Source organism: Panulirus ornatus, chromosome 1 (genome assembly GCF_036320965.1).
Source record: "Panulirus ornatus isolate Po-2019 chromosome 1, ASM3632096v1, whole genome shotgun sequence".
In the NCBI taxonomy this organism is placed as follows: domain Eukaryota; kingdom Metazoa; phylum Arthropoda; class Malacostraca; order Decapoda; family Palinuridae; genus Panulirus; species Panulirus ornatus.
The window spans coordinates 91,450,536-91,474,111 of NC_092224.1; the positions used below are offsets into that span (position 1 = coordinate 91,450,536).

The following is a 23,576-nucleotide window of genomic DNA, read 5'->3' on the forward strand; positions in this document are numbered from 1 at the left end:
AAAACATCTATATCACCATCATTACCACCTTCACTTAATAATGAGAATGTTGATGATGATGATGATGATGATAATGATAATAATAATAATAATAATAATGATAATGATAATAATAATAATAATAATAATAATAATAATAATAATAATAATACTATATGGAAGATACCTTACAGTCCCCTCACAATGCTCCTCGACTTTGTCAAACATAACGACGCCATTGTAAATGGTTATGGGAATATTGATTTTTGTAGGTTTATTATTCAGGCAGGAAGAAATGCCCAAGAAAGTATATACTTGAACTTCACCGACAGACATGAGGAACCTAGTCTTCACCGGAAGTGATTTATGAAAGCGCGAAAAAGATGCTACAAAAGAGGATAATAGCTTATGAATAGGTTGATTTAATATTATCATGGTCGGTATTTAATCCCACTGGAAAGAAGAGGTAGTCAACACGAGTTTTGCTCGCCATAGTCTCTGTTGTACCACTGCAAGTAAGCAAATGACCAAAAGTGTAATTTGTAAGAAAAATAGCAGTTAGCAGTAGTTTTCACCTTTGTCAAGTTTTCTCATATCAAACTTAATAATAATTCAGTAAGGCAGAGACGGTTTCACATTAAGAAGAAAACTGAACCACTTAATGCTTTGTAATATTGCTATCATATTATTGGTGAAGTGAAATTCAATTGATCGCGGGAAGTGTGCGGCCTGTCTCGCTGTGCCCGAGCCGTGGTGGCACACCTTGTCAGTCTTGCTCCGTTGCTGCTGTCGCCTTCACGTTCACCTGTGTCTCACCACGCCATTGGGGGTACAACTGTAGCTATCTCTCTCATTTTATAAGTGTCACTCGCAGAACGGTGTCATGGGACGTAAAAAGCAGCAGTATAGTGACTTCTATTTCTTCATGGTGGAAAAAAAGCCAGAAGTAGAGAAGAGATTAGGCCGGGGTGTGTCAATGGCCGAACTACCTGATTTGTTGTACCCAGAGTGGAAGGTAAGCAGTTTGGCCGGCTCTTGTTTTAATGTATCAGATCTAGGAATTTCTTCGTAAGAATTTTAAGAACTAATTTCTTGATTGTTTCACTTCCTAGTATAGGCTGAAGTGGTAACCTTGTATACGGCACTAATTCGTTCACAACGGTCTTTTGCCCAGCCCATTTCTTGCTGTCATGTAAACTCGCTAGGGTGCTGTAAAGTCGGTGGCTTCCCATTGTTAGCAGTTTTTTTTTTTTGTATAAACCAGGTATGGGGGAGTGGAAGAGGAGATTTGTCACTGTCTGACTCGCTTGGGTTACCCATCTTGACCAGACGTCCACGTGGACCTCGCACACCAGGCAATCTGAGGTGTGGAGGGGGTCACCTTGGGTCTCCGATACACCACTTAGGGTTTAAGCTTCATGTATTCCGTAGTGGGAACATTGTTGCGATTATTGAGATGGCTTAGAAAATTTGGATTGATACATTAAAGGAAAGAGATTCGTTGGAACGAAGTAACTTTGAAATTCCTCGGACTTGAATTATTTTGCGTAGAATTTCAACGCCAAATATATTGTCAACTTTTATATACCATACACAGAATAAAGACTATGCTTGGGAGTAAAGCGGTAAAAGGAAATATATATGGCCTTAGTAATGACAAGCTTGTAGATTAAGATGTTCATTCAGAGACACGTACTGATCCCATCAAAATTGCCTGTGTAAATTTATTGGTAACATCACTGTGTACAAAAGGCAATTTCAGGTGCTGGAGGGATTGGATTGATGTATTTTACAGTATCCTTAGATTTTACATGTACATACTGTATGTTGTACAGAGCAGTACATAGAAATACTGATATTAAATGTGATCTTCATAAAACATTCAGAAATGATTGATGGCACGAAGACAATGAAATTATGAAACTATGCTTTAAGATAGATAGTAGAATGTACTAGAAACTAATACTGACGATTTAAGTTACCTAACTAGTATACATGTAAAAAGTAGTTAGACTTCAAGGTCATTAGGACCTTGTCCTGTAAATATATTTGAATTTTAATTACTTGTTTGAACACGCTATTGCCACATATGGTTCAGGAGGCTATGAATGATTTGATTCAAATCTGTGTGTAATCTTAGTGGCTGGTGTTGGTATTAAAGATAAACATTGTTTTGATAGATAAGGTTACTATTGATAGGAATGATTATCTGGAGCATTATTGTTGATAGCTTATCGAAACTTAAAAACTTTAAGGTGGGCTGGGTTTGCAAGATGGGGACAATTTCACGTGTATAATCAGTGTAAGGTTCGGATGTGTACTTTACTCATCATTGAATTTCACACCTAGTACCAACTGTTATATATTTCAATGGTTATTGAAGACCCACTTAAGTAAATGTTGGCAGTTCTAGGTTATGTAGCATAGATTGTTGCAGTTACTGCTGCACAGCAAGAAATGTGGAGTTTTCATCAGGATTAATCGTGTGTGACGAGTTTTGTCATTGTTTCTCACATGCAAAAGGTAATTAATCACTTTCAAACTGTAGCCAGTGAGCAATTTACCAGAGTGCTGGGCATGCAGGTACAGGGTGTGGAGCCTCTTTCAAGTATAAGCTTTTGAATTATCAGTTTTAGTATTGTGAAGTTCTCTTATATTGAAATGTTAACTAGAGTTTAGTTAGTCCTTCAAAAATACTGTGAAAAGCAAGTGAAGGATATACAGGTCTGTGCTTCTTTGGTGATAAATGTTTCAGTAGGATAATTTTTGATTAATTCGAAGGGCACCGGAGTTACCAGTTATGGAGACGTGTGGCCACCTTTGAAGGGAATGGGTGTCAGTGATATAGATAGGTAGATTGACTCACAGGGCATTAGATTGATGTAAAATGTTGATGCAAGTCAGATTTTGCTCTGCAGCATTATCTTTGGATATTTTGTTTGCAATCCTTTATAGTGTTCATAGAATAAAATGGTGTGGGAGGAAAGTTGTTAGAAGCAGTGAAAAGTTTTTATCGAGGATGTAAGGCATGTGTACGTGTAGGAAGAGAGGAAAGTGATTGGTTCTCAGTGAATGTAGGTTTGCGGCAGGGGTGTGTGATGTCTCCATGGTTGTTTAATTTGTTTATGGATGGGGTTGTTAGGGAGGTAAATGCAAGAGTTTTGGAAAGAGGGGCAAGTATGAAGTCTGTTGGGGATGAGAGAGCTTGGGAAGTGAGTCAGTTGTTGTTCGCTGATGATACAGCGCTGGTGGCTGATTCATGTGAGAAACTGCAGAAGCTGGTGACTGAGTTTGGTAAAGTGTGTGGAAGAAGAAAGTTAAGAGTAAATGTGAATAAGAGCAAGGTTATTAGGTACAGTAGGGTTGAGGGTCAAGTGAATTGGGAGGTGAGTTTGAATGGAGAAAAACTGGAGGAAGTGAAGTGTTTTAGATATCTGGGAGTGGATCTGGCAGCGGATGGAAGCGGAAGTGGATCATAGGGTGGGGGAGGGGGCGAAAATTCTGGGGGCCTTGAAGAATGTGTGGAAGTCGAGAACATTATCTCGGAAAGCAAAAATGGGTATGTTTGAAGGAATAGTGGTTCCAACAATGTTGTATGGTTGCGAGGCGTGGGCTATGGATAGAGTTGTGCGCAGGAGGATGGATGTGCTGGAAATGAGATGTTTGAGGACAATGTGTGGTGTGAGGTGGTTTGATCGAGTGAGTAACGTAAGGGTAAGAGAGATGTGTGGAAATAAAAAGAGCGTGGTTGAGAGAGCATAAGAGGGTGTTTTGAAGTGGTTTGGGCACATGGAGAGAATGAGTGAGGAAAGATTGACCAAGAGGATATATGTGTCGGAGGTGGAGGGAACGAGGAGAAGAGGGAGACCAAATTGGAGGTGGAAAGATGGAGTGAAAAAGATTTTGTGTGATCGGGGCCTGAACATGCAGGAGGGTGAAAGGAGGGCAAGGAATAGAGTGAATTGGAGCGATGTGGTATACCGGGGTTGACGTGCTGTCAGTGGATTGAATCAAGGCATGTGAAGCGTCTGGGGTAAACCATGGAAAGCTGTGTATGTATGTATATTTGCGTGTGTTGACGTATGTATATACATGTGTATGGGGGGGGGGGGTTGGGCCATTTCTTTCGTCTGTTTCCTTGCGCTACCTCGCAAACGCGGGAGACAGCGACAAAGTATAATAAATATAAAAGAATAAAATTAGTTGCAGAGTATGATGTGGAGTGCAATTTCATCTTTGATATGTAGTTTGGTGTTGGTATTAAGGCTATGATCCCAGAAATTGTTAAAAACCTGAGTTGAAAAACTGGTAGAAATATCTTAACCTCCTTCTAGCATCCAAGGTTTATTGTAGAAATAACGTATGAAATCAGTGCCGTCTTCTGCAGGGGACTGCAGAGAATGTCAATTTAGTGCTGCTTGGTGAGATGTGTGTGCCACCTTTTTGTTCAGACACTTACTGACAGCATGAAGAAAGCATGCCCTTATCAAGGTCATCTCAAGTAAAAGGAAAAATTTATAAATATGAATAAGCGGGTGTTGCATGACTTTGTTGTTGGATGATACAGTAGAGGTCATAAGTGGAAAAGATGAAAGGAAGAAAATCCAAACTTTGATCTCTGGAGTAAGGAGGCACTGTAACAGGCAAACCTAGAATATCAGGTCTTCACGCTAACTTTGGACAGTTATGATGGTCAGTCATAGGTGAATGCGTGTTTGGTGTATTTCAATTACATGTAGAATATTGAGAATTCGCATGTCTGATATTAGATGTTGGGTAAAATTTTTAGTGGTTTGGTTGAGCTTTTTCCTTACTTTTTCCACTTTTTATGCAGATTTTCATACCCCTTACCAGTATTGTCTTTATGTTATCATAGAATGATCTTGATCATGCTTTTCCATATTTAGTATATTATTTGAACACTAAACTGCCATTAGAAAACAAAATCACATACTTTCCAAGGCTAGAGTTTGTCAAATATTTGAGGGGAGATTAATTTTGAAACGAAAGTAGTAGTAGAGTGCAATGAAGTTCGAGGAAAAATGTGCGAACTTCAGGTGTGAAACTTTTTGTGAAAGACATAACCAATGAAAATCTAGTATTCCCAGTCAGCTGGGGTACACTGTATCTTTCCAGTTTGTAGAAATATGCAAATTTTTGTCCTTTTCCACTACATAGTCAGGGTATAGCATATGTCGTTTCTTGCACACTTGTAGGAATAATAACTATAGAAGAAAAGTATAATGGCATTTATATTATTTGATCCTCCAAAGAATTTTATCCAAAACAGATGTGCAATAACATTGGAGGAGCAATCAGGATGGCAGTTGAAGCATTGAAATTCTCTTCTTGGAGATAGTAAAATATATACTGATAAAGGGAGATTACACTCTTGCGATAACCTCTCCTCGTCATCCACTTATGGGTCTTTCTGGTCTTTGGCCAAGGGCATCTAACAACTTGTCACTTTACCTTTCCTTCACTTTTCCATTCTGATGGCTCTGTATCTGTCTCTCCCATAGCCAAAGCAACACTCTGGTTCCTGTTTCTCCTGTTAACTCCATCTTGGATGACTTTATATTCCTTCACCTGATGCAGCTCTTGCTAATCCTATGCCTGTTTGTGTAATCTCATTTTGGACTGTCTGTAAAGCACTTTTCTCTGGATACAAGCAAGGCTTATGATTCTGATGGCATCCATCCCAATGCACTGAAATTGTGCCTCTGAATTCGCACTTGCTCTTGCTTGTCTGTTCCATTTCTGCTTAAAAACCAAAACTTTATCTTTTCCCTGGATACCTGCATTGATATATCCCATCCCTAAGAGGAGTAACCGTTCTGACCCTTCTACCTATTGTCCTGTTGCTTTGACATATGCCATTTCCAAGGTCTTTGAATCCATCCTCAGCTCCCATATTCTTAAACACTTTGAAAATTAGTCTTCTCTAATCAACAGTGTGGCTTCTGTAAGGCGAAATCCATTGGTGATGTACTTTCCTATCTTGCTTATGTCTGATCATCATCCCTGAAAGATTTTGGAGTCATGTGTAGTTGCCCTTGACATATACAAGGTTTTTGACTGGGGTCTCTGCTCTAAGCTCCCCCCTTTTTGCTTCCCACCTACACTTTGTTCCTTCATATCTAGCTTCCTCTCCAGCTGATCTGTCTCTGATTAATGGATCACCGTCACCCTTTTCTCCAACAGCAGTGTCCCTCAAGGTTCTCATGTCCCTTCGACTTTTTCTCTCCTTTTTTTCAATGATTTTCTGTACACAAATGATCCAGTGCATTCATACACTGATGATTCAATGCTGCATTCATCCACCTCCTTCAATTCTGCTCCCTCTTCTCTCTCTCTATCTGCATCTCATCATGACACGGCTTTCATGGTAAAGTCAGACTTGAACAGGATGTCTTGGTGGTCAGACAAAATCTTAAGTTTAATGCCTCCAAGACCCAATTTCTACCCCTCTCTATCTAAAACACCTTGAAATTAGTGTCGCCTTTGATGGTTCTGTAATTCCACCTTTTGACTAGAACATAATTGGTATTGATGTAACAACTTGGAAACCCCACATTACGGGCATAGCTAAGTCTGCATCTAAGAACTGTGTGTCATCTTTAGATGTCAAAACTTCTTCCAAACTGTTGTTCCATTCATACAAAGGATTGTTTTGTTCTTGTATAGAGTACTGCTCTCGCATTTATTGGTTCCAACTCTGCATGCTTGCTTGAGAGTTGGGTTGGAAACAATCCTGCATGCTTGCTTGAGAGTTGGGTTGAAAACAATCCTCCAACTTATAAACTGTCTCAGGCTAACTTATAAACTTGATCGGGAATCAATGTTGCCACAATGTTGGTTTACTTTCACTCTTCTGTATATCAAGTGTGTGTGAGAGTAGGTAGAGAGAAGGGCGAGTGGTTCCAGATGGAGATGGGTTGGTGGCAGGGATGAGTGTTACCATCAGTTTTAGGGCATGTGAAGTGGCCAGGGGAAACCATGGAAAGGGGGGATGTGGTTGTACTGCATGACACACAACAGCTGAGGTATAGATGCAAGCTAATGATGCCATTTCTGTGTTCCTGTTGCCACCTCAACATAAATAACTGAAATTTTGGCAAAAAAAGATTACACTGCTAAACATTACACCAACATTGTATATAAAACTATGGCTTGACAATATTAGCCACTATGGTACACTTTCAATGAATTGCTGAAATTTCAGGTTAATCAGGTTGCGAAGGAAGTTTATTTTTTTATTTATAGAATTGCTTGCTTTTATATTCAATGTCCTTATTTTTAATTTTTGTATTGATGTATTTGTTCGTTCATAGACATATTTCCTTCGTGAACATGTTTCCTAATATGGCTCTGAGGAAGAGAATCACGATTTTTATATTGTCATTTGGAAATTAAAGTTTGAGAGTTTGCTGTCACAGGGGTAGTTATTTGATGTTTTTGAAGGTTCTGCTGCATTGACATGTTTCACATTAATTCACTAATTTTAGATGACTGGCATTATGACATAGTTTAATGCTTAAAAGAGGTAAAAGATGCAACTAAATCAATTCTTTTACTTTTACATTTTGATATTTGAAACACAACCTAAGCACATTGAAAAATTTTCTGAATTATAATACTTGTTTGGAAATGAAGAAATGGTATGTGGTACTTGATGAAGATAGGAAATGATTGTCAGGTTTGAATTTTTTTCTGGATAGGCTTTGCCCGAGATGAAAAAGCAGAAATATAAAGCCATGAAGGAAAAGTGTCGAGGTACAGCAGAAAAGCTAGATTGTAGAGGTCTGCCATTAGCTGAACTTAAACGCAGAGAAGAAGAGAAGAAGAAAAAGGTTGAAGAAATGATACAGTCCATAGTAAATACAATTGACGCATACAACTCGAGCAATGGTAAGTTACACAAATAATTGTAAGAATCAAATTATTTGATAAATTTTGCATAGTATTTTATGTTCATTATTCATTTAATTTTTTGGATGCAGCATTTATACTGCAAGTGCTTGTTATAAATCCATAAGTTAAACATACAGTAGAAGAAATTTGAATTTGATTTACAGACTTGTCCAAAAGTAGGTTAGCATGGGCATAATCTTCTGTTAATTTGAATTGTTTGGTGTTTACTTGCACATTCTCATATGATATTGTCCTTAGACATTTCAACACATTCACCCTTTCCTCTATACTTTTATTAAACTTAGGCCCAGTGCCATGCATCCATACAGCAAAAATAGAAGTACTGTACAATCAAACCTACTTATCTGTGCCCTTAAAGAAAGTGGCCTCTTTCCACATTCCTCAATGCAGCCAGAACCTTTGCCCCTTCACCTACCATATGGCTCGCATCTCTTGGTATTATATGGATGCAAGGCATGGGCTTTAGATGAGGCTGTGTGAAGGAGGGTGGATGTGCTGGAAATGTAATGTTTGAGAACAGTATGTGGTGTGAGGTGGTTTAAGTAATGAAAGGGTAAGAGAGAGTTGTGGTAGTAAAAAGTTTGGTTGAGAGCTGAAGAGGGTGTGCTGAAATGTTTGGACATAGAATGAGAGTTGACAGAGGATGTCAGAATTGGAGGGAACAAGGAGAGCAGGTAGGCCAAATAAGAGATGGAAGCATGAAGTGAATAAGTTTTTGAACAAGATTTTGAGTGATTGGTGGCTTAACTTGCATAGGGGTGAAATGCATGCACAGGAAAGTGAATTGGAACAATGTGGTATACTGGGGTCGACCTGCTGTCAGTGGACTGAACCGGGACATGTATAGTGTCGTGGGTAAATCGTGGAAAAGTCTGTGAGGCCTGGTTGTGGATAGAGGCTGTGGGTTTAATACATTACACATGAATGCTAAAGAATGGATGTGGCTTTCTGTTTCTGGCACTGCATCGCTAATGGAGGAAGATATGATAGGGTATGGAAAAAATATTGAAAAAATCGGTGAGTCGGCAAGAATGTGTGTGCAGGTGTAAGAGCAGCAAAATTTGTTTGTACCATAGTAAGAGGAGAGCACTCGGATCATATTGGATGCAAGCATGTGTGCGTATGATGCTGTGACTGGTGAAGTCAGAATGAATAGGGAGAGCTGCAGTTTGTTGGATTTGTGGCTTTCGATTTCTTTGGGCTTTTTAATTTTTTTTCAGTAAAACTAAAGCTTGAAGATGTAAGTAAAGTGCTAGAATGAAACTGCTTCTTAGAGTAGCATCGACTGGGGTATTAATAAGTCTGACCACACCTACACCACTCGTGGAACTAAACGGAAATCATTGGGAAAATGCTGGACATCCTAATTTTGCTGTAATGGTTAGATGTCATTAGAAAATCATGTTAACTTGAATTTTATTTAGAGAATTACCATATTTTGTTCCCTTGAATATGGCATTTAAGCATTAAGCTAGTGAAGCAAGTTGTGCAATCTCAAGGAGGGCAAGAAAAGTGAGTCTTTTGAGCAAAATGAGGATGTATTTGCCTTGCACACGATGATAATACAATATCTGGAGGGACACATCTTAGTATTAGTCAGCAATGGGAACCATAAAGAGAGATGATTGTCTTTGATGGAGCATAGCTGGCACAGAGCATCAGGGGTGATGTACTGCCATTATTCTCTACAGTATTTTATCTTCCTTTTTTTATGTAATTTCTTTACATTTGTATAATGTAGTGCTTTTGAGTTAGAGGTTTAGAATGCTTAACTTTGATTTTGAATAACTTATAATAGGTTTAAAGTTTTCTCTAAAGTCACTCTCCCTAATCCCCATTTCCCATAAAGCAAGTACCTTGCCAGCCTTTCATTCCAAAGAACATCATCCTTGCACCGGGCATGTATGGTGGGATTGAATTTTAATTCTGCAGATATGCACAAATAAGGAAGTGTAAGTAAGGGAAATTGGAAACAAAGGGAAGGATGATGAAGAGTAATGGGATCACAGCTCTCCTTAGAATATGATTTGGTTTGTAAAAATGAGTGCTAGAGTAGATGATCCAGACTTTTGAAAGTCTGGTCTGACAGAATTGACAGGTGAAATTACTCCTTGATGGAGCAATTTTGCTTCCTTATGTAACAATATTAGGGCCAAAAAAATAATCCTTTGATTTGTCACCCGCTTTGATTAAAGTGTAATAACACACAATGATATAGGGCTTCATCATGATTTTCCATCGTACAGCCCTTCATCGAGCAACTTTCTACATCATCAGCACCAGCTATTATGTGCATACAGAGGATGATTACTTTTCACCAGCTGAAATAGGTCTCGTTCAGTTCAGCTTTGAGAGAGGGATCATCAAGGAACATCATGTTATTGTTTCACGTAAGTTTTTTCTTTTTTTTTTTACACTTAAGGTATAGAAAGTTTTTATCAGTTCAGTGTATATTAATCCTTAAATGTGGTTAAGGCTTGTGTGTTATGAGGAGCTTTGTTACAGAGTTCTCTTGTAAGTGCAGCCATTGGCTTCAGTATTCATTGTGGTATTGTTTGAAACCTGATAACCTTTATATGCAATATTCCAAGTTTTTATTTGGATAACGAGATTTATACAGTATTGTAGAACAGATATGCTGTTTCGGAGGTATTGAGGTATAAAATGCTGAATTTTGTTTTGAAGTACTCGTTATAGGACTAAAGGTATGGCTGTGTGATCAGTTCATTCTTGAAATGCAGTCAATGCTCATGGGTTACAAAAGCCTTGTAGGAAAATTGTTGCAAATGTCATCTGTAGGCTGTGGTATTCATGGTATTGTTTGAAACCTGATATCTAGTATGTATTGCATGTAAAAAATTTTATTTGTATAAGATTTATGAAGACTACAATATGCAGAGTCTGACATGGTGTTAAAGAAATATGCAGAGTCTGACTGGTGTTGGAGAAAATTGAGTGTGTTGGAAAAACGTTACGAGGTGCAACATTGAGAGGAAACACGATGGTTTGAGTAGGTTTTGGTAACTAGGAATTGATGTGGCATCTGATGGAACTTTGGGTGCTGAAGTGAGTCAAAAGAGTGGGTTAGGGTGATCAATGTCCTGGGTGCGTTGAGGAGTGTGTGGAAAGACTAGTTGGTGTAAATTAGGACAAAAATGGGTGTGTTTGAGGTTCAGTTGTCCCAACTATTGTGGGGATGTACGAGTCTTTTGATCCTGAATATAAAAGTTTGGAGGAGGATGAACATTTTGGAAATTAAATGCCTGTGCAATATATGAGGAAAATTATTCATGATAAAAATGACAGGAAGAGAGGAAAGTGATTGGTTCTCGGTGAATGTAGGTTTGCGGCAGGGGTGTGTGATGTCTCCATGGTTGTTTAATTTGTTTATGGATGGGGTTGTAAGGGAGGTAAATGCAAGAGTTTTGGAAAGAGGGGCAAGTATGAAGTCTGTTGGGGATGAGAGAGCTTGGGAAGTGAGTCAGTTGTTGTTCGCTGATGATACAGCGCTGGTGGCTGATTCATGTGAGAAACTGCAGAAGCTGGTGACTGAGTTTGGTAAAGTGTGTGGAAGAAGAAAGTTAAGAGTAAATGTGAATAAGAGCAAGGTTATTAGGTACAGTAGGGTTGAGGGTCAAGTCAATTGGGAGGAGAGTTTGAATGGAGAAAAACTGGAGGAAGTGAAGTGTTTTAGATATCTGGGAGTGGATCTGGCAGCGGATGGAAGTGGATCATAGGGTGGGGGAGGGGGCGAAAATTCTGGGGGCCTTGAAGAATGTGTGGAAGTCGAGAACATTATCTCGGAAAGCAAAAATGGGTATGTTTGAAGGAATAGTGGTTCCAACAATGTTGTATGGTTGCGAGGCGTGGGCTATGGATAGAGTTGTGCGCAGGAGGATGGATGTGCTGGAAATGAGATGTTTGAGGACAATGTGTGGTGTGAGGTGGATTGATCGAGTGAGTAACGTAAGGGTAAGAGAGATGTGTGGAAATAAAAAGAGCGTGGTTGAGAGAGCAGAAGAGGGTGTTTTGAAGTGGTTTGGGCACATGGAGAGAATGAGTGAGGAAAGATTGACCAAGAGGATATATGTGTCGGAGGTGGAGGGAACGAGGAGAAGAGGGAGACCAAATTGGAGGTGGAAAGATGGAGTGAAAAAGATTTTGTGTGATCGGGGCCTGAACATGCAGGAGGGTGAAAGGAGGGCAAGGAATAGAGTGATTTGGAGCGATGTGGTATACCGGGGTTGACGTGCTGTCAGTGGATTGAATCAAGGCATGTGAAGCGTCTGGGGTAAACCATGGAAAGCTGTGTAGGTATGTATATTTGCGTGTGTGGACGTATGTATATACATGTGTATGGGGGGGGGGTTGGGCCATTTCTTTCGTCTGTTTCCTTGCGCTACCTCGCAAACGCGGGAGACAGCGACAAAGTATAAAAAAAAAAAAAAAAAAAAATGACAGTATAATGGAGAGGTATGATAGTAAGTGCAGTTTCTATAAGAAAACAGATGAGGTCCCCTGAAATGGTTTGGTGAAGCTGTATGGAGAGGATAAGCAAAGGGAGACTAACTCAGAAATGGAATTTCAGATTTTAGAAACTTAGGAGGATAGTCAGACCAAGGAGATGGAAGAATGGAACAAATGAAGCTTCAGGGTACCAAGGCCTGAACATTCAATTCAGGAGGGTGAGAGGCATATATGAGATAGTGAAGTGGATTCATGAGGTGTATTGGGGTGATGTATTTTCATTAGCTTTAACCAAGGTATTTTAAATATTTAAGGTAAATTAAAGGATAATTTATAGGAGATGGCTATGGATGGTAAACTCTACAGCAAAAGAGTGGATTTGAGTGAATGAGGCTGTAGAAAGAATATTCTAGGTTTGTTTTCAGTACGAGACTGACTCTTCCTGAACTTGCTTGTTTTTATTTGGTTGGGTTGTATCGTACTGATGATTCTTTTTAAGGAGCTTATTTACCAGAAAACAAGCTGTCATGCATATTCTTAGACATTCTGACTTGTTTGAATGAGCATATATTTGGATAAAGCTGATATAGGAATTAAGGATGTTTTTATCAATTTATATATTTTTTTTTTAATTAGGTTACCATTATCAAGCTTATTTTATCAATGTTTATCTCAAAGAAAAATGGTGTGATTCTTTCTCTTCCATCTTTCAGCCATAATCCCTACAGGCTATGGTTATGCATCCCAGCAGCACTCTGAAGCAACCCACAATTTATTAGACGAAAACAGCTATGGTGTGGATGACAAGTTGGAAGTTTTCCAAGGGTTGAAAGACTTTGTCATTGAGGTTTGTGAAATTCTTTTGATTTCTTGGGTTTGATATATGAAATAGAGTACAACAGTATTATGAAATCTTTAGTCATTATTTTCTGTAGGTTTTGAATGTTGATAGAAAATGTCATATTTACAAGTTGGTAGAGAGGAGTGTAATTTCAGGGGAAGGTAGGTCTGTGGCATGGGTGTGTGGTCACCATTGCAATTTATGTTTATGGCAGGGGTGGTGAAGATAAACTTAAGGGTTGAGAGTGGAGCAGGTATGCAGTCAGTTGATTGTGGTGGTGGTTTGGGGAGGAGTCACTTTTTTGCTGATAGGGCTCTGGTGACAGATTTATGAGAAACTGCAGAAGCTGTGTGAGCTTGGTTGAGTATGTAAAAGGAATAAATTGAGTAATGGGTAAAGGCACTACTGCCATGGTAAATGATTAGCATTCCTGACCTTGATGGATTCATTGGCCACCTCGGGTTGAGCACATTGATACTAATCCTTCTTGTGGCAATTGGGCCACAGTGGTGCAAGTGCTTGGGAGTTGTATGAGAAAAAGGTAGGAGGTTAAGAGGAAGGTTCAGGGTTTGAAAAAGAGGGCAAATGAGAGTTGAGGTGAGAGTATTGTTGAACTTTAGGAAGAATAAAAAGATGTTTTGGAAGGAGATAAATAATGCGCAAGACAAGAGAACAAATTAGGACATTGGCAAAGGGAGCAATAGGGGAAGTGATAACAAGTAGTGATGAAGTGAGGAAGACATGTAGCGAGTTTTTTTTAAGGATTGCAGAACGTGTTTGATGATAGTGGCAGATGTAATGTGTTTAGGTCGGGGTGGTATGTGAAATGACAGTCTGGGAGAGAGGTTTGGTGAAAAGAGGTGATGAATGCCTTGCAGAAGGTGAAATCTGGCAAGGTGACAGTATTGGATGGTATTGCAGTTGAATTTATTTAGAAAGATGGATGACTGTTTTTAATTGGGTGGTAAGGATTTTTTGAAATATATATGGATCATGAAATGCCTGAGGATTGGAAGTGTGCATGTATAGTGCCTTTGTATAAAAGCAAAGGGGATAAAGGCAAGTTCAAACTACAGAGGTATTAGTTTGTTGAGTGTACCTGGAAAATTATATAGGAGAGTATTGACATGATGAAGGCATGTACAGAGCATTAGATTTGGGAGGAGCAGTGTGGTTTAAGAAATTATAGAGAATGTGTGGATCCAGTGTTTGCTTTGAAGAATGAGAAATACTTAGAGATTTGTGTATGGATCTGGAGAAGGCATATGATAGTGGTGATGAGATGCTTTGTGGAAGGTCTTAAGAATATATGATGGAGGTAAGCAAGTTTGGCTGTGTGATAGGAGAAAATTGAGAGTAAATGTGAAGAAAAGCAAGGTTATTAGGTTCAGAAGGGTTGAGGGACAAGTTAGTTGGGAAATAAGTTTGAATGGAAAAAAAATTGGATTAAGTGAAGTGTTTTAGATATCTGGGAGTGAGCTTGGCAGAAAATGGAAGCAGAAGAGAGTCCTAGAGTGAGGGAGGGGGACAAAGGTTCTGGGAGCAATGAAGAAAGTGTGAAGAGTGTTATTTCGAAGAGCGTAGATGTGTATGTTGGAAGGAATAGTAGGTCCAACAATATTATATGGTTGCGAGGCATGTGCTGTAGATAGGGTTGTACAGAGGAGGATGGATGTGTTGGAATTAAAAAGTTTGAAGACAACGCGGTGTGAGGTAAGTAATGAAAGGTTGAGAGACGTGTGGTAATAAAAAGTGTGGTTAAGAGAGATGGTGGTGTGCTGAAATGGCTTGGTCGCATGGAGAGAATAAGTGAAGAAAGGTTGACAGAGGATGTATGTCAGAAGTGGAGGGAACAAGAAGCAAGAGATCAAATTGGAGGTGGAAGGTTGGAGTGAAAAGATTTTGAGTATTCGGGGCCTGAACATTCAGGAGAGTGAAGGGTGTGCGTGGAATAGGATGAATTTGTAAGATGCGGTAAACTGGGGTCAATGAAATGTCGATGAAATGAACCAGCCAGTGAAATGTATGGGGGTAAACCATGGAAAGGTGTGTGGGGTCTGGATGTGGATAAGGAGCTGTGGTTTCGGTGCATTACGCACGACAGCTAAAGAATGAGTGTGAGTGGATGCATCTTTTTTTCCGTTTTCTGGCCCTACCTCGCTCGCTCATGCCATGGGTGGTGATGCTGTTTTGTGTGGTGTTAGGTACACATGCCTTACACCCTTCATAAAAAGTAATAAATGCTTCTGGTAGCTTATCTCCCACACCATAAACTCTTAAGACCGTCTACAAAGCACTTCTATCCACCCTGTTATATGCCTTTTCCAGATCCATAAATGATGCATACAAATCCATCGGTTTCTCCAAGTATTTCTCGCACATTCTTCAAAGCAAATGCCTGATCCACACATCCTCTACCACTTATGAAACCACATTGCTCTGTACATTCCTTCACCCTTTCAATACCCTCCCATACAATTTTCCAGGAATACTCTACAAACTTGTTCCTTTGTAATTTGAACACTCATCTTTATCCCCTTTGCCTTTGTACAGTGGTACTATACATGCATTCCACCAATCCTTGGGCACTTCACCATGATCCATACATGCATGGAATATCCTGGCCAACCAGTCATCACCAGTCACCCCCCTTTCTTAATTCAACTGCAATACCATCTAAACCCACCGCTTTGCCTGATTTCATCATATACACTTGTATTTACATACATGTGCAGCTACATACATATTGCAAGAGGTCACAGTGGTGCTCATAATCTAGTATATGCATAAAACCACAGGAAAGTGAAATTCAAGTGCCTTTTCATGTAATCACATTGTTAGGGGAGATGCAAGAAAGGGATAGAAGACTTGGAATGGTCTTTTAATGTACATGGAAGAGATGTTTGTAAGACACCATACACGTTCATATACATGCATATTGCAAGAGGTCACAGAGGTGCTCGTAATCTAGTATAGCCATAAAACCACAGGAAAATGAAACTAAAGTTCCCAAGTGCCTTTTCATGTAATGATCAAATTGTTAGGGTAGATGCAAGAAAGGGATAGAAGACTTGGAACAGTTTGTTGATGTACATGGAAGAGATGTTTGCAGACACCATTGGCAAATGAACATTATGGTGGTGTTTGGGTTGTTCTTGTTTGGGTCTGGCATCATGCCTGTGCCAGTCGTAGAATTTTTAGTAGGTGGACTAGAAATGGAACAGTTTCCAAATTTTGCATAGGCAAATTTATCCACCAAAAGAATTGACCATTGTGTTGACTGGAGTAATGCTAATTGTTAATTAACTCCTCTACCATGAGAAATATTAGTGAAAGTATGTACAAACTGGATAACTTTGTTGGGAAAATTTGTAAAATGTTCCCTTGTCCACATAAAGATTTTGACAGACATGATGCCAGACCCGAACATCACCACCCAGTAACACTTTATCAACGGCATCTTGCTTATGTTTCTTCCTTGTGTATCAACTGACTGTTCTACATCTTGTATCTCATTCTTGCATCTTCCCTGACTGTGATCATTACACAAAAGTGCACGTGGGATCTTGTTTTTCATTTTAACTTGTGGTTTTATGCATATGCTAGATCATGCACACTGTGACCTCTTGCAATACATGCTCAAGTATATACATATGTCCATGTTTATACTTGCTTGCCTTCATTGATTCCCGGCGCCACCCAACACTGCAGGAAACAGCATTGCCACCCCCTGTCAGTGAGGTGGTGCTAGGAAACAGATGAAAGGCCTCACCTCCTTGTATCCATACATGAGCCATTGTATGTAATGCAATAAGATCACAGCTTTGTCCACATTGAGGCCCCACAGACCTGGTTGTACATTAATGGCACGATGATCCCAGTGTCCCACATTGTTCCAATTCACTGTGTTGTGCACTCCATTCACCCTCCTGTCTGCTTTTTTTTTCACTCCAAACCATTTCAATACACCCTCTTGTGCTATCTCAACCACTCCTTTTATAACCACAAGTCTCTTACCCTTTCATTACTTGATCAAGCCACCTTGCACCACACATTGTCCTGAGACATTTGATTTCCAACACCTCCACCCTTCTCTACATAACTCTATTTATACCCCATGCCACATACCCACATAATATTGTTGGAACTACTATTCCTTCAAACATACCCATTTTTGCTCCGAGATAACATTCATTCCACACATTCTTCCATTGCTCCCACAACTTTTACCTCTGCCTCCACCCTATGACTTCGTTCTGCTTCCTTGGTTCCATTAGCTGCAAAGTTCACTCCCAGATACCGAAAATGCTAAGCTGCCTCCAATTTTTTCTTCAAACTTTCATCCCAACTGATTTGTCCCTCAGTCCTACTGAACCTGTTAACCTTGCTTTTATTCACATTTGCTCTTGACCTTCTCCTGTCACACATGCTTCCAAACTGTCACCAGCTACCTCAGTTTCTCACTCGAATTCGCCACCAATGATGCATCATTGACAAATGTCTGACTAGATTCCCAGTCCCTCTCATACCCAATGGACTGAATACTTAACCCTCTCTGATTTGTGTATTTGGTAAGAACCTTTTGAAGAGATCTGTATTGAAGAAATACACGTGAAAAATGCAATTTACCATATATTTTTGTCAATTGTTAAATTTTTTAATTGAAGATTTTTTCTGAGCATAGGTAATTTAAAAGAATTGATTTATGAAAAAGTGTGCTGAAGATAGTTGTGAAGAAAAGATGCAGACTTCCATTTACAGTTATCTTCACCAATCTTGGATTAGGTGTTTTGAACCTAAGTTGATCGTGATCATGGGTGATGCTAGGCTGCATCAGTTCTGTCACCAATTACATCCATTACTTTTCTGAATATGTAAGTGATTATTAGTCCTTCCTGTGTGTGTGTACATAATTTCATTATACACATTGGGTAATTACTGTTTAATTACTCTATGCTATTTGTACATAGATGTGCATGCATCATCACTACACTTAGGATGTGTGGTCCTGACTAGTTGTGACTGGCTTCTTGAGCACTGCAAGAACCAAATATAGATAGAAGGGACACCCTGGATCTTTTAGGTAATTTACTATATTCTAATGATTAAAAGATGAATGTATTAAAACAAAGGTAGGTGAGAGCTGTGTAAGGATTTCATATCTAGTATTTTTCTTGTATTTTTGTAAGTAGTATATTGATAATTTATTCATGCACTTGATAAGACCCTTTAGAAGAGAACTGTGTTGAAAAAATACCTGGTAACTGAAAAATGCAATATACTGGCATTGTTTTATAAACCGTGTTGAATATTTTGAAACAGGATTTCAAACATTCGGCATAAGGTAAGCATACTTATTTCGCTTTTTTAAATTTTTTCTGAATATACAGGTAATTGTTTGCTCATGTATTAGGTAAAATCACTGAAATGTGTATGAAAAATATAAAAATTCATTTTACAGTATCTTTCATCGATATGAAGTCTGTGTTTTGAACCTAAGTTGACCATGAGGCTGTGTGATACTTAGCCGTTTCCTTTCTCCCCCATATTGTATGTCATTTCTGTGAATATTTAGATGATTATTAGTCTTCCCTGTCTGTAAATGTATGCATAGTGCACTTGCTAATCAATTGCCCTGAACTGTCTGCATATAGATATACTCATCACTACAGTTTATGATCTATTGTCCCATTCAGTTAATCTGACTGGCTTCCTGAGCACTTCAGGAACCTTGTGAAGGTAGAAGGGACTCTTGTTGCAGGAAGAATCTATTTTTTATTCATTCAGGAGTCTCTGAGGACAGTATTTCATGTGATAGTAGGGTTGTCCATTCCATAACCCTTTATTTACATTGAAAACCATTGAACTAGAGTTCATATAACCAAGATTTGTAGTTTGTCAGTTTGTGCAAAATATCACAGCAGTTGTGTAATTGGTATTATGAGTGGTTGTTATTGGCCATTCGGTGTGATGAAGGGTGTAGGTTGGATTTGTCTGTCTTGGGTTATAAAGGTGAGTGAAGACTTGCCTAAAGAAATATGCATTCTGTTCTGAATGAATTACTGTTCCAGTCATGTTAGGCAGTGTTACATGTTTGTTGTTACTTCTCTGGTCTCAGGGTAGTATGATCTTATGGTAAGTTAAGTGCATACGAGAGGACCTTCATATTGTGGTATGCATGAGCGTGTAGGAATAGATTGAAGATGGCTGAACAAAGATCTGTTCTTGTAGAACTACATTCAGGGTTTTGGAGGGGAACTTTTTGAGTGAAACTGAGTTGGCAGGAAGTCATGAAATTGGCCAACCACATTTTATTACTGACAGAGTTCAAGCATCTTGTGTGTGAGAGCATTTCATGGAAAATTGTCGGTTGCTTTGTTGCCAGTGATACTGTGCGGGATGGGGTTGCAGTTGGTTGAAGCTTGCTGCATATTATGAAAAGTCTGAATGTAGTATGGAGGTCTAATGCCATGTGATTGTGGAATTGGGATGTTTTGCTAGCTTGTTATAATCATTATTGTAAAGGAATAGGTACTGTGGTTAGAGGAGAGAGTGTTAGAGGCTTTTTGGATTAGTACTGTTTGGTATTTTGTGTAGCCAGGAGTGGTTTAAGATATCTGAAAGTTCTTTGATTGCATCTAGGCAGAAATGTTTTATGGGAAGGATTCACATATTGTTTGGGCTTTTGGTTAAATATATAATTCTGCACTGATTTTCCATACAGGAAGGAAGTAGATTGCCTCCACTCTACACGTTAGATGAGGAGATGGTGCATACAGAAGCAATCATTAATGACATTGCAGGTAAACTTTATTTTTTTTTTTTTTTTAGTATAGCTTGAGTGATAAGTGCATATATGTATTCATAAATTGAAAATCCAGCACAATCAGCACAAATTTTGGAAATATGAAAATTTTTACTCTTAACTTGATGAACTTACCTGGGCCATGCCTGCCATTTAATTAAGGTTTGATAAGTGTACTAACTCTTTTGTACATAACGGAGGGAATTATAATCATGGGGTCCCTTCTCTTGAAAATTATCATGTAACTTCCTTAATTTCTGTATGCTCTATGCATTAACTGTTCAATCATTTGATTCCAAGCAGCTAGCACTCTTGTACTATAAAAATACTTTTTTTTTTATTTTTTTTTTACTAGTGTTTTCCTTAATTTCATGTTATGTCCTTTTTTTGTTCCATCCCTAAATTTCTTGGGCTGTTGACAGCAATCTACTTTTAAAACTTGTGATCAGGTCGCCCCTCATTCTTTTCTTTACAAGATAAATTTTAAGTCTCTAACCTTCTCTTGTAACTCTTCTTTTAACTCTGGTTACATGTTAGTTTCTCTTTTGACCCTCTTTTTGTTAGTTGTTTGTGGTTGTATAAGTGTGTGACTAAACATTAGAATTGTATTCTAAATTTGAACGTGTGTGTTTTGAATAACATGCTTAATATTTCCTTGCTTGAATTGTCCCATATCACTGGGAATAGGGAAGAAAGAATACTTCCTACATATTCCATACATGTCATAAAAGACAAGTGAGAGAGGGAGGGGTAGGGTACTGGAAATTTCCTGTTTCTAAAAGATAAGCGAGGGTTACTCATCCTCTTTGAAGGCTCTGGCTGGAGTGTCGGAATGTGTTGGGATGTAACAAAGACAAGAAGGAAAGTTTGTATGTTTAAAGAAAGGAACCAGGGTATTCTTTCTTTGATTGAAACAAAGCTTAAGGATAAGAGGAAAGAATGGCTTGGGAATATCTTGCGGGTAAAGTCAGGCATTAGTAAGAGCAAGAGCTAAGGAAAGGGTAACAGTTCTGCTGGAGAAGTCGAGGAATGTGAAAGTGTAAGGGAGTTAGGCCCAGACGATGTGGGTAAAAATAAAAGTGGAGTACAAGAATTGGATTAGTAGTGCTCATGCACCTGCCATGAGAATGTTGATAGAGAGAGGCAAGTGTTTTTAGGAACAGCGATTTGTGTGTTGGAATTTTTGGTGCTAGAGATTGGGTATTTAGTGATGGGATTTTAATGCAAAAGTAGATTGAGGATATAAGTAGGGGGCTTGGGATATTTATAGGTGTGGAAATGAACAGTGTTGTATGCTGAAAAAGGACTCATCAGGAAAAATGGGAGTTAGAAATTATTAGATTAACATTTTTAATGATGGGCTTTCAAAAGAGTGACTTGGATGTTAGTGCACCTGAAAGTTCTTTGATTGCAACTGGGCAAAAATGTTTTATGGGAAGGATATATGATGATCACGGATCATTAACTGATTGGGGCAAGGGTGAAGATGTGTAAAGGCTTTTAGAAAGGGGAAATGATATGGGTGTGAAGATGGTGGTGAAAGTGAGCAAGCTTGGAAAAGAGGCTTGTGTAAAAAGGTACTAGTAGAGATTTTGTGCAGAAAGGCAAAAGGTGAAAGTAAACAAAGCTAGAGGCAAAGGATGAGGATTGGGAGGTGTTCAGGGAAGCAGTACTGGCATATGAGACGTGTGTAGCATGTGGAAGGTGGGCAGAAGAGAAAGAGTAGTCATTCGTGGGATGATCAAGTTAAGTTGCCAGTAAAAGAGAAAAAAGTATGTGGGTGGGACTTGCAGGTTAGGAGTATGTGATTAGATGTATATGAGAAATCTGCAGGAAGCCAAGAGGAATGTGTACAGGTGAGGAAGTATCGGTAGACTAATGGGAGAATAAGATAAGGAAAGACATTGAGAAAAACGAGAGTATATTTGAGAACTACAGCGAAGGGGGCTAATGGGAAAGTGGTAACAGGCAGTGCTAAGGCGAAGAGGAAATGGAGTGATTACATTGAAAGATTGTTGAATGTTTGTTCATAGGGAAGCAGATGTAGTGTATTTGAGTGATTGATAAAATCACAACAAGTAGTTTGCTGAAAAGAGTAGAGGTGATGAAAGCTATGCCAAAGACAGATTGTAGACTCTGTGTTATTGACTGTTTATTTCAAATAACTTGTAAGTTTGATGAAAGTGTACCAGTCCTAGTGAATGGTTTGTTTTAACAGTACTCTTCAGAGTCTGATTTCTCTCGAGAAAAATTTGCTTTTAAGGGGATATTGGCACTTTTGACATGATTTTTAAATTAGAAATGATGAATTTGATATTTTTCTCCAACAGGTATGGAATACTTCCGGATCTTTTCCTTGGACAAACTTTTCCAGCACTTGTATTCGACAACTTTTCCTGAGCATCCTATTCCACAGTCGGTTGCAAAGGACATGCTCACTAACTGTAGCCTAGACTATCATCCAACCATTGCATGTCAAGTATGTAGCAAAACTTTGTATTTTCAAATTCTTACTTTTAATGTTATTAGGTCTTTGGATCATAGAAATTACCTTTGTTATTCTTCAGGTTTTCCTTGCCACTCTCATCTTGGCTACTATTTGCCCAATTTACATAATTTCATGAATGTGGATAGGGAGATGTGGTTTCGGTGCATTACACATGACGGCTACAGAATGAGTGAATGAATGTGGCCTTTTTAGTCTTTTCCTGGCCCTATCTCGCTGAAGGGGATGCTATTTCCTGTGTGGCGGGGTAGCGACAGGAATGGATGAAGGCGAGCAAGTATGAATATGTATATATGCATGTCTGTGTATGTATGTCATGTATATGTGTGTATGGGCGTTTATGTATATATATGTCTGAGTAGATGGCTTTCCCCTTTTAGAAATTTAAATTAAAGGAGGGGAAGGTTTCTAACCCCCGCTCCCATCCCCTTTAGTCGCCTTCTACGACACACGAGAAATACTTGGAAAAACAATTGGATTTGTACGTGGCATTTATGGATCTGGAGAAGGCATGTGATAGTTGATAGAGATGCTCTGTGGAAGGTATTAAGAATATATGGTGTGGGAGGTAAGTTGCTAGAAGCGGTGAAAAGTATTTATCAAGGATATAAGGCATGCGTATGTGTAGGAAGAGAGGAAAGTGATTGGTTCCCAGTGAATGCCTGTTTGTGGCAGGAGTGCGTGATGTCTCCATGGTTGTTTAATTTGTTTATGGATGGGGTTGTTAGGAAGGTGAAATGCAAGAGTTTTGGAGAGAGGGGCAAGTATGCAGTCTGTTGTAGATGAGAGAGCTTGGGAAGTGAGTCAGTTGTTGTTCGCTGATGATACAGCGCTGGTGGCAGATTTGGGTGAGACTGCAGAAGCTGGTGACTGAGTTTGGTAAATCGTGTGAAAGAAAAAAGCTGAGAGTAAATGTGAATAAGAGTAAGGTTCTTTGGCTCAGTAGGGTTGAGGGACAAGTCAATTGGGAGGTAAGTTTGAATAGAGAAAAACTGGAGAAGTGAAGTGTTTTAGATATCTGTTAGTGGATTTGGCAACATATG

General features: G+C 39.0%; 1 protein-coding gene across 1 annotated transcript in view; it reads left to right on the forward strand.

Moving 5' to 3' along the window:
• Window positions 1–730: 730 nt before the first annotated feature.
• LOC139750870 (protein maelstrom homolog) overlaps window positions 731–23,576 on the forward strand; it is a 55,504-nt gene continuing 32,658 nt past the window's right edge. The window contains exons 1-6 of the mRNA XM_071665697.1: window positions 731–994; window positions 7,701–7,890; window positions 10,161–10,304; window positions 13,095–13,228; window positions 19,947–20,025; window positions 22,358–22,506. Coding sequence (XP_071521798.1) covers window positions 863–994; window positions 7,701–7,890; window positions 10,161–10,304; window positions 13,095–13,228; window positions 19,947–20,025; window positions 22,358–22,506 — 828 coding nt within the window. The 5' untranslated portion in view covers window positions 731–862. The remainder of the gene's footprint in view (window positions 995–7,700; window positions 7,891–10,160; window positions 10,305–13,094; window positions 13,229–19,946; window positions 20,026–22,357; window positions 22,507–23,576) is intronic.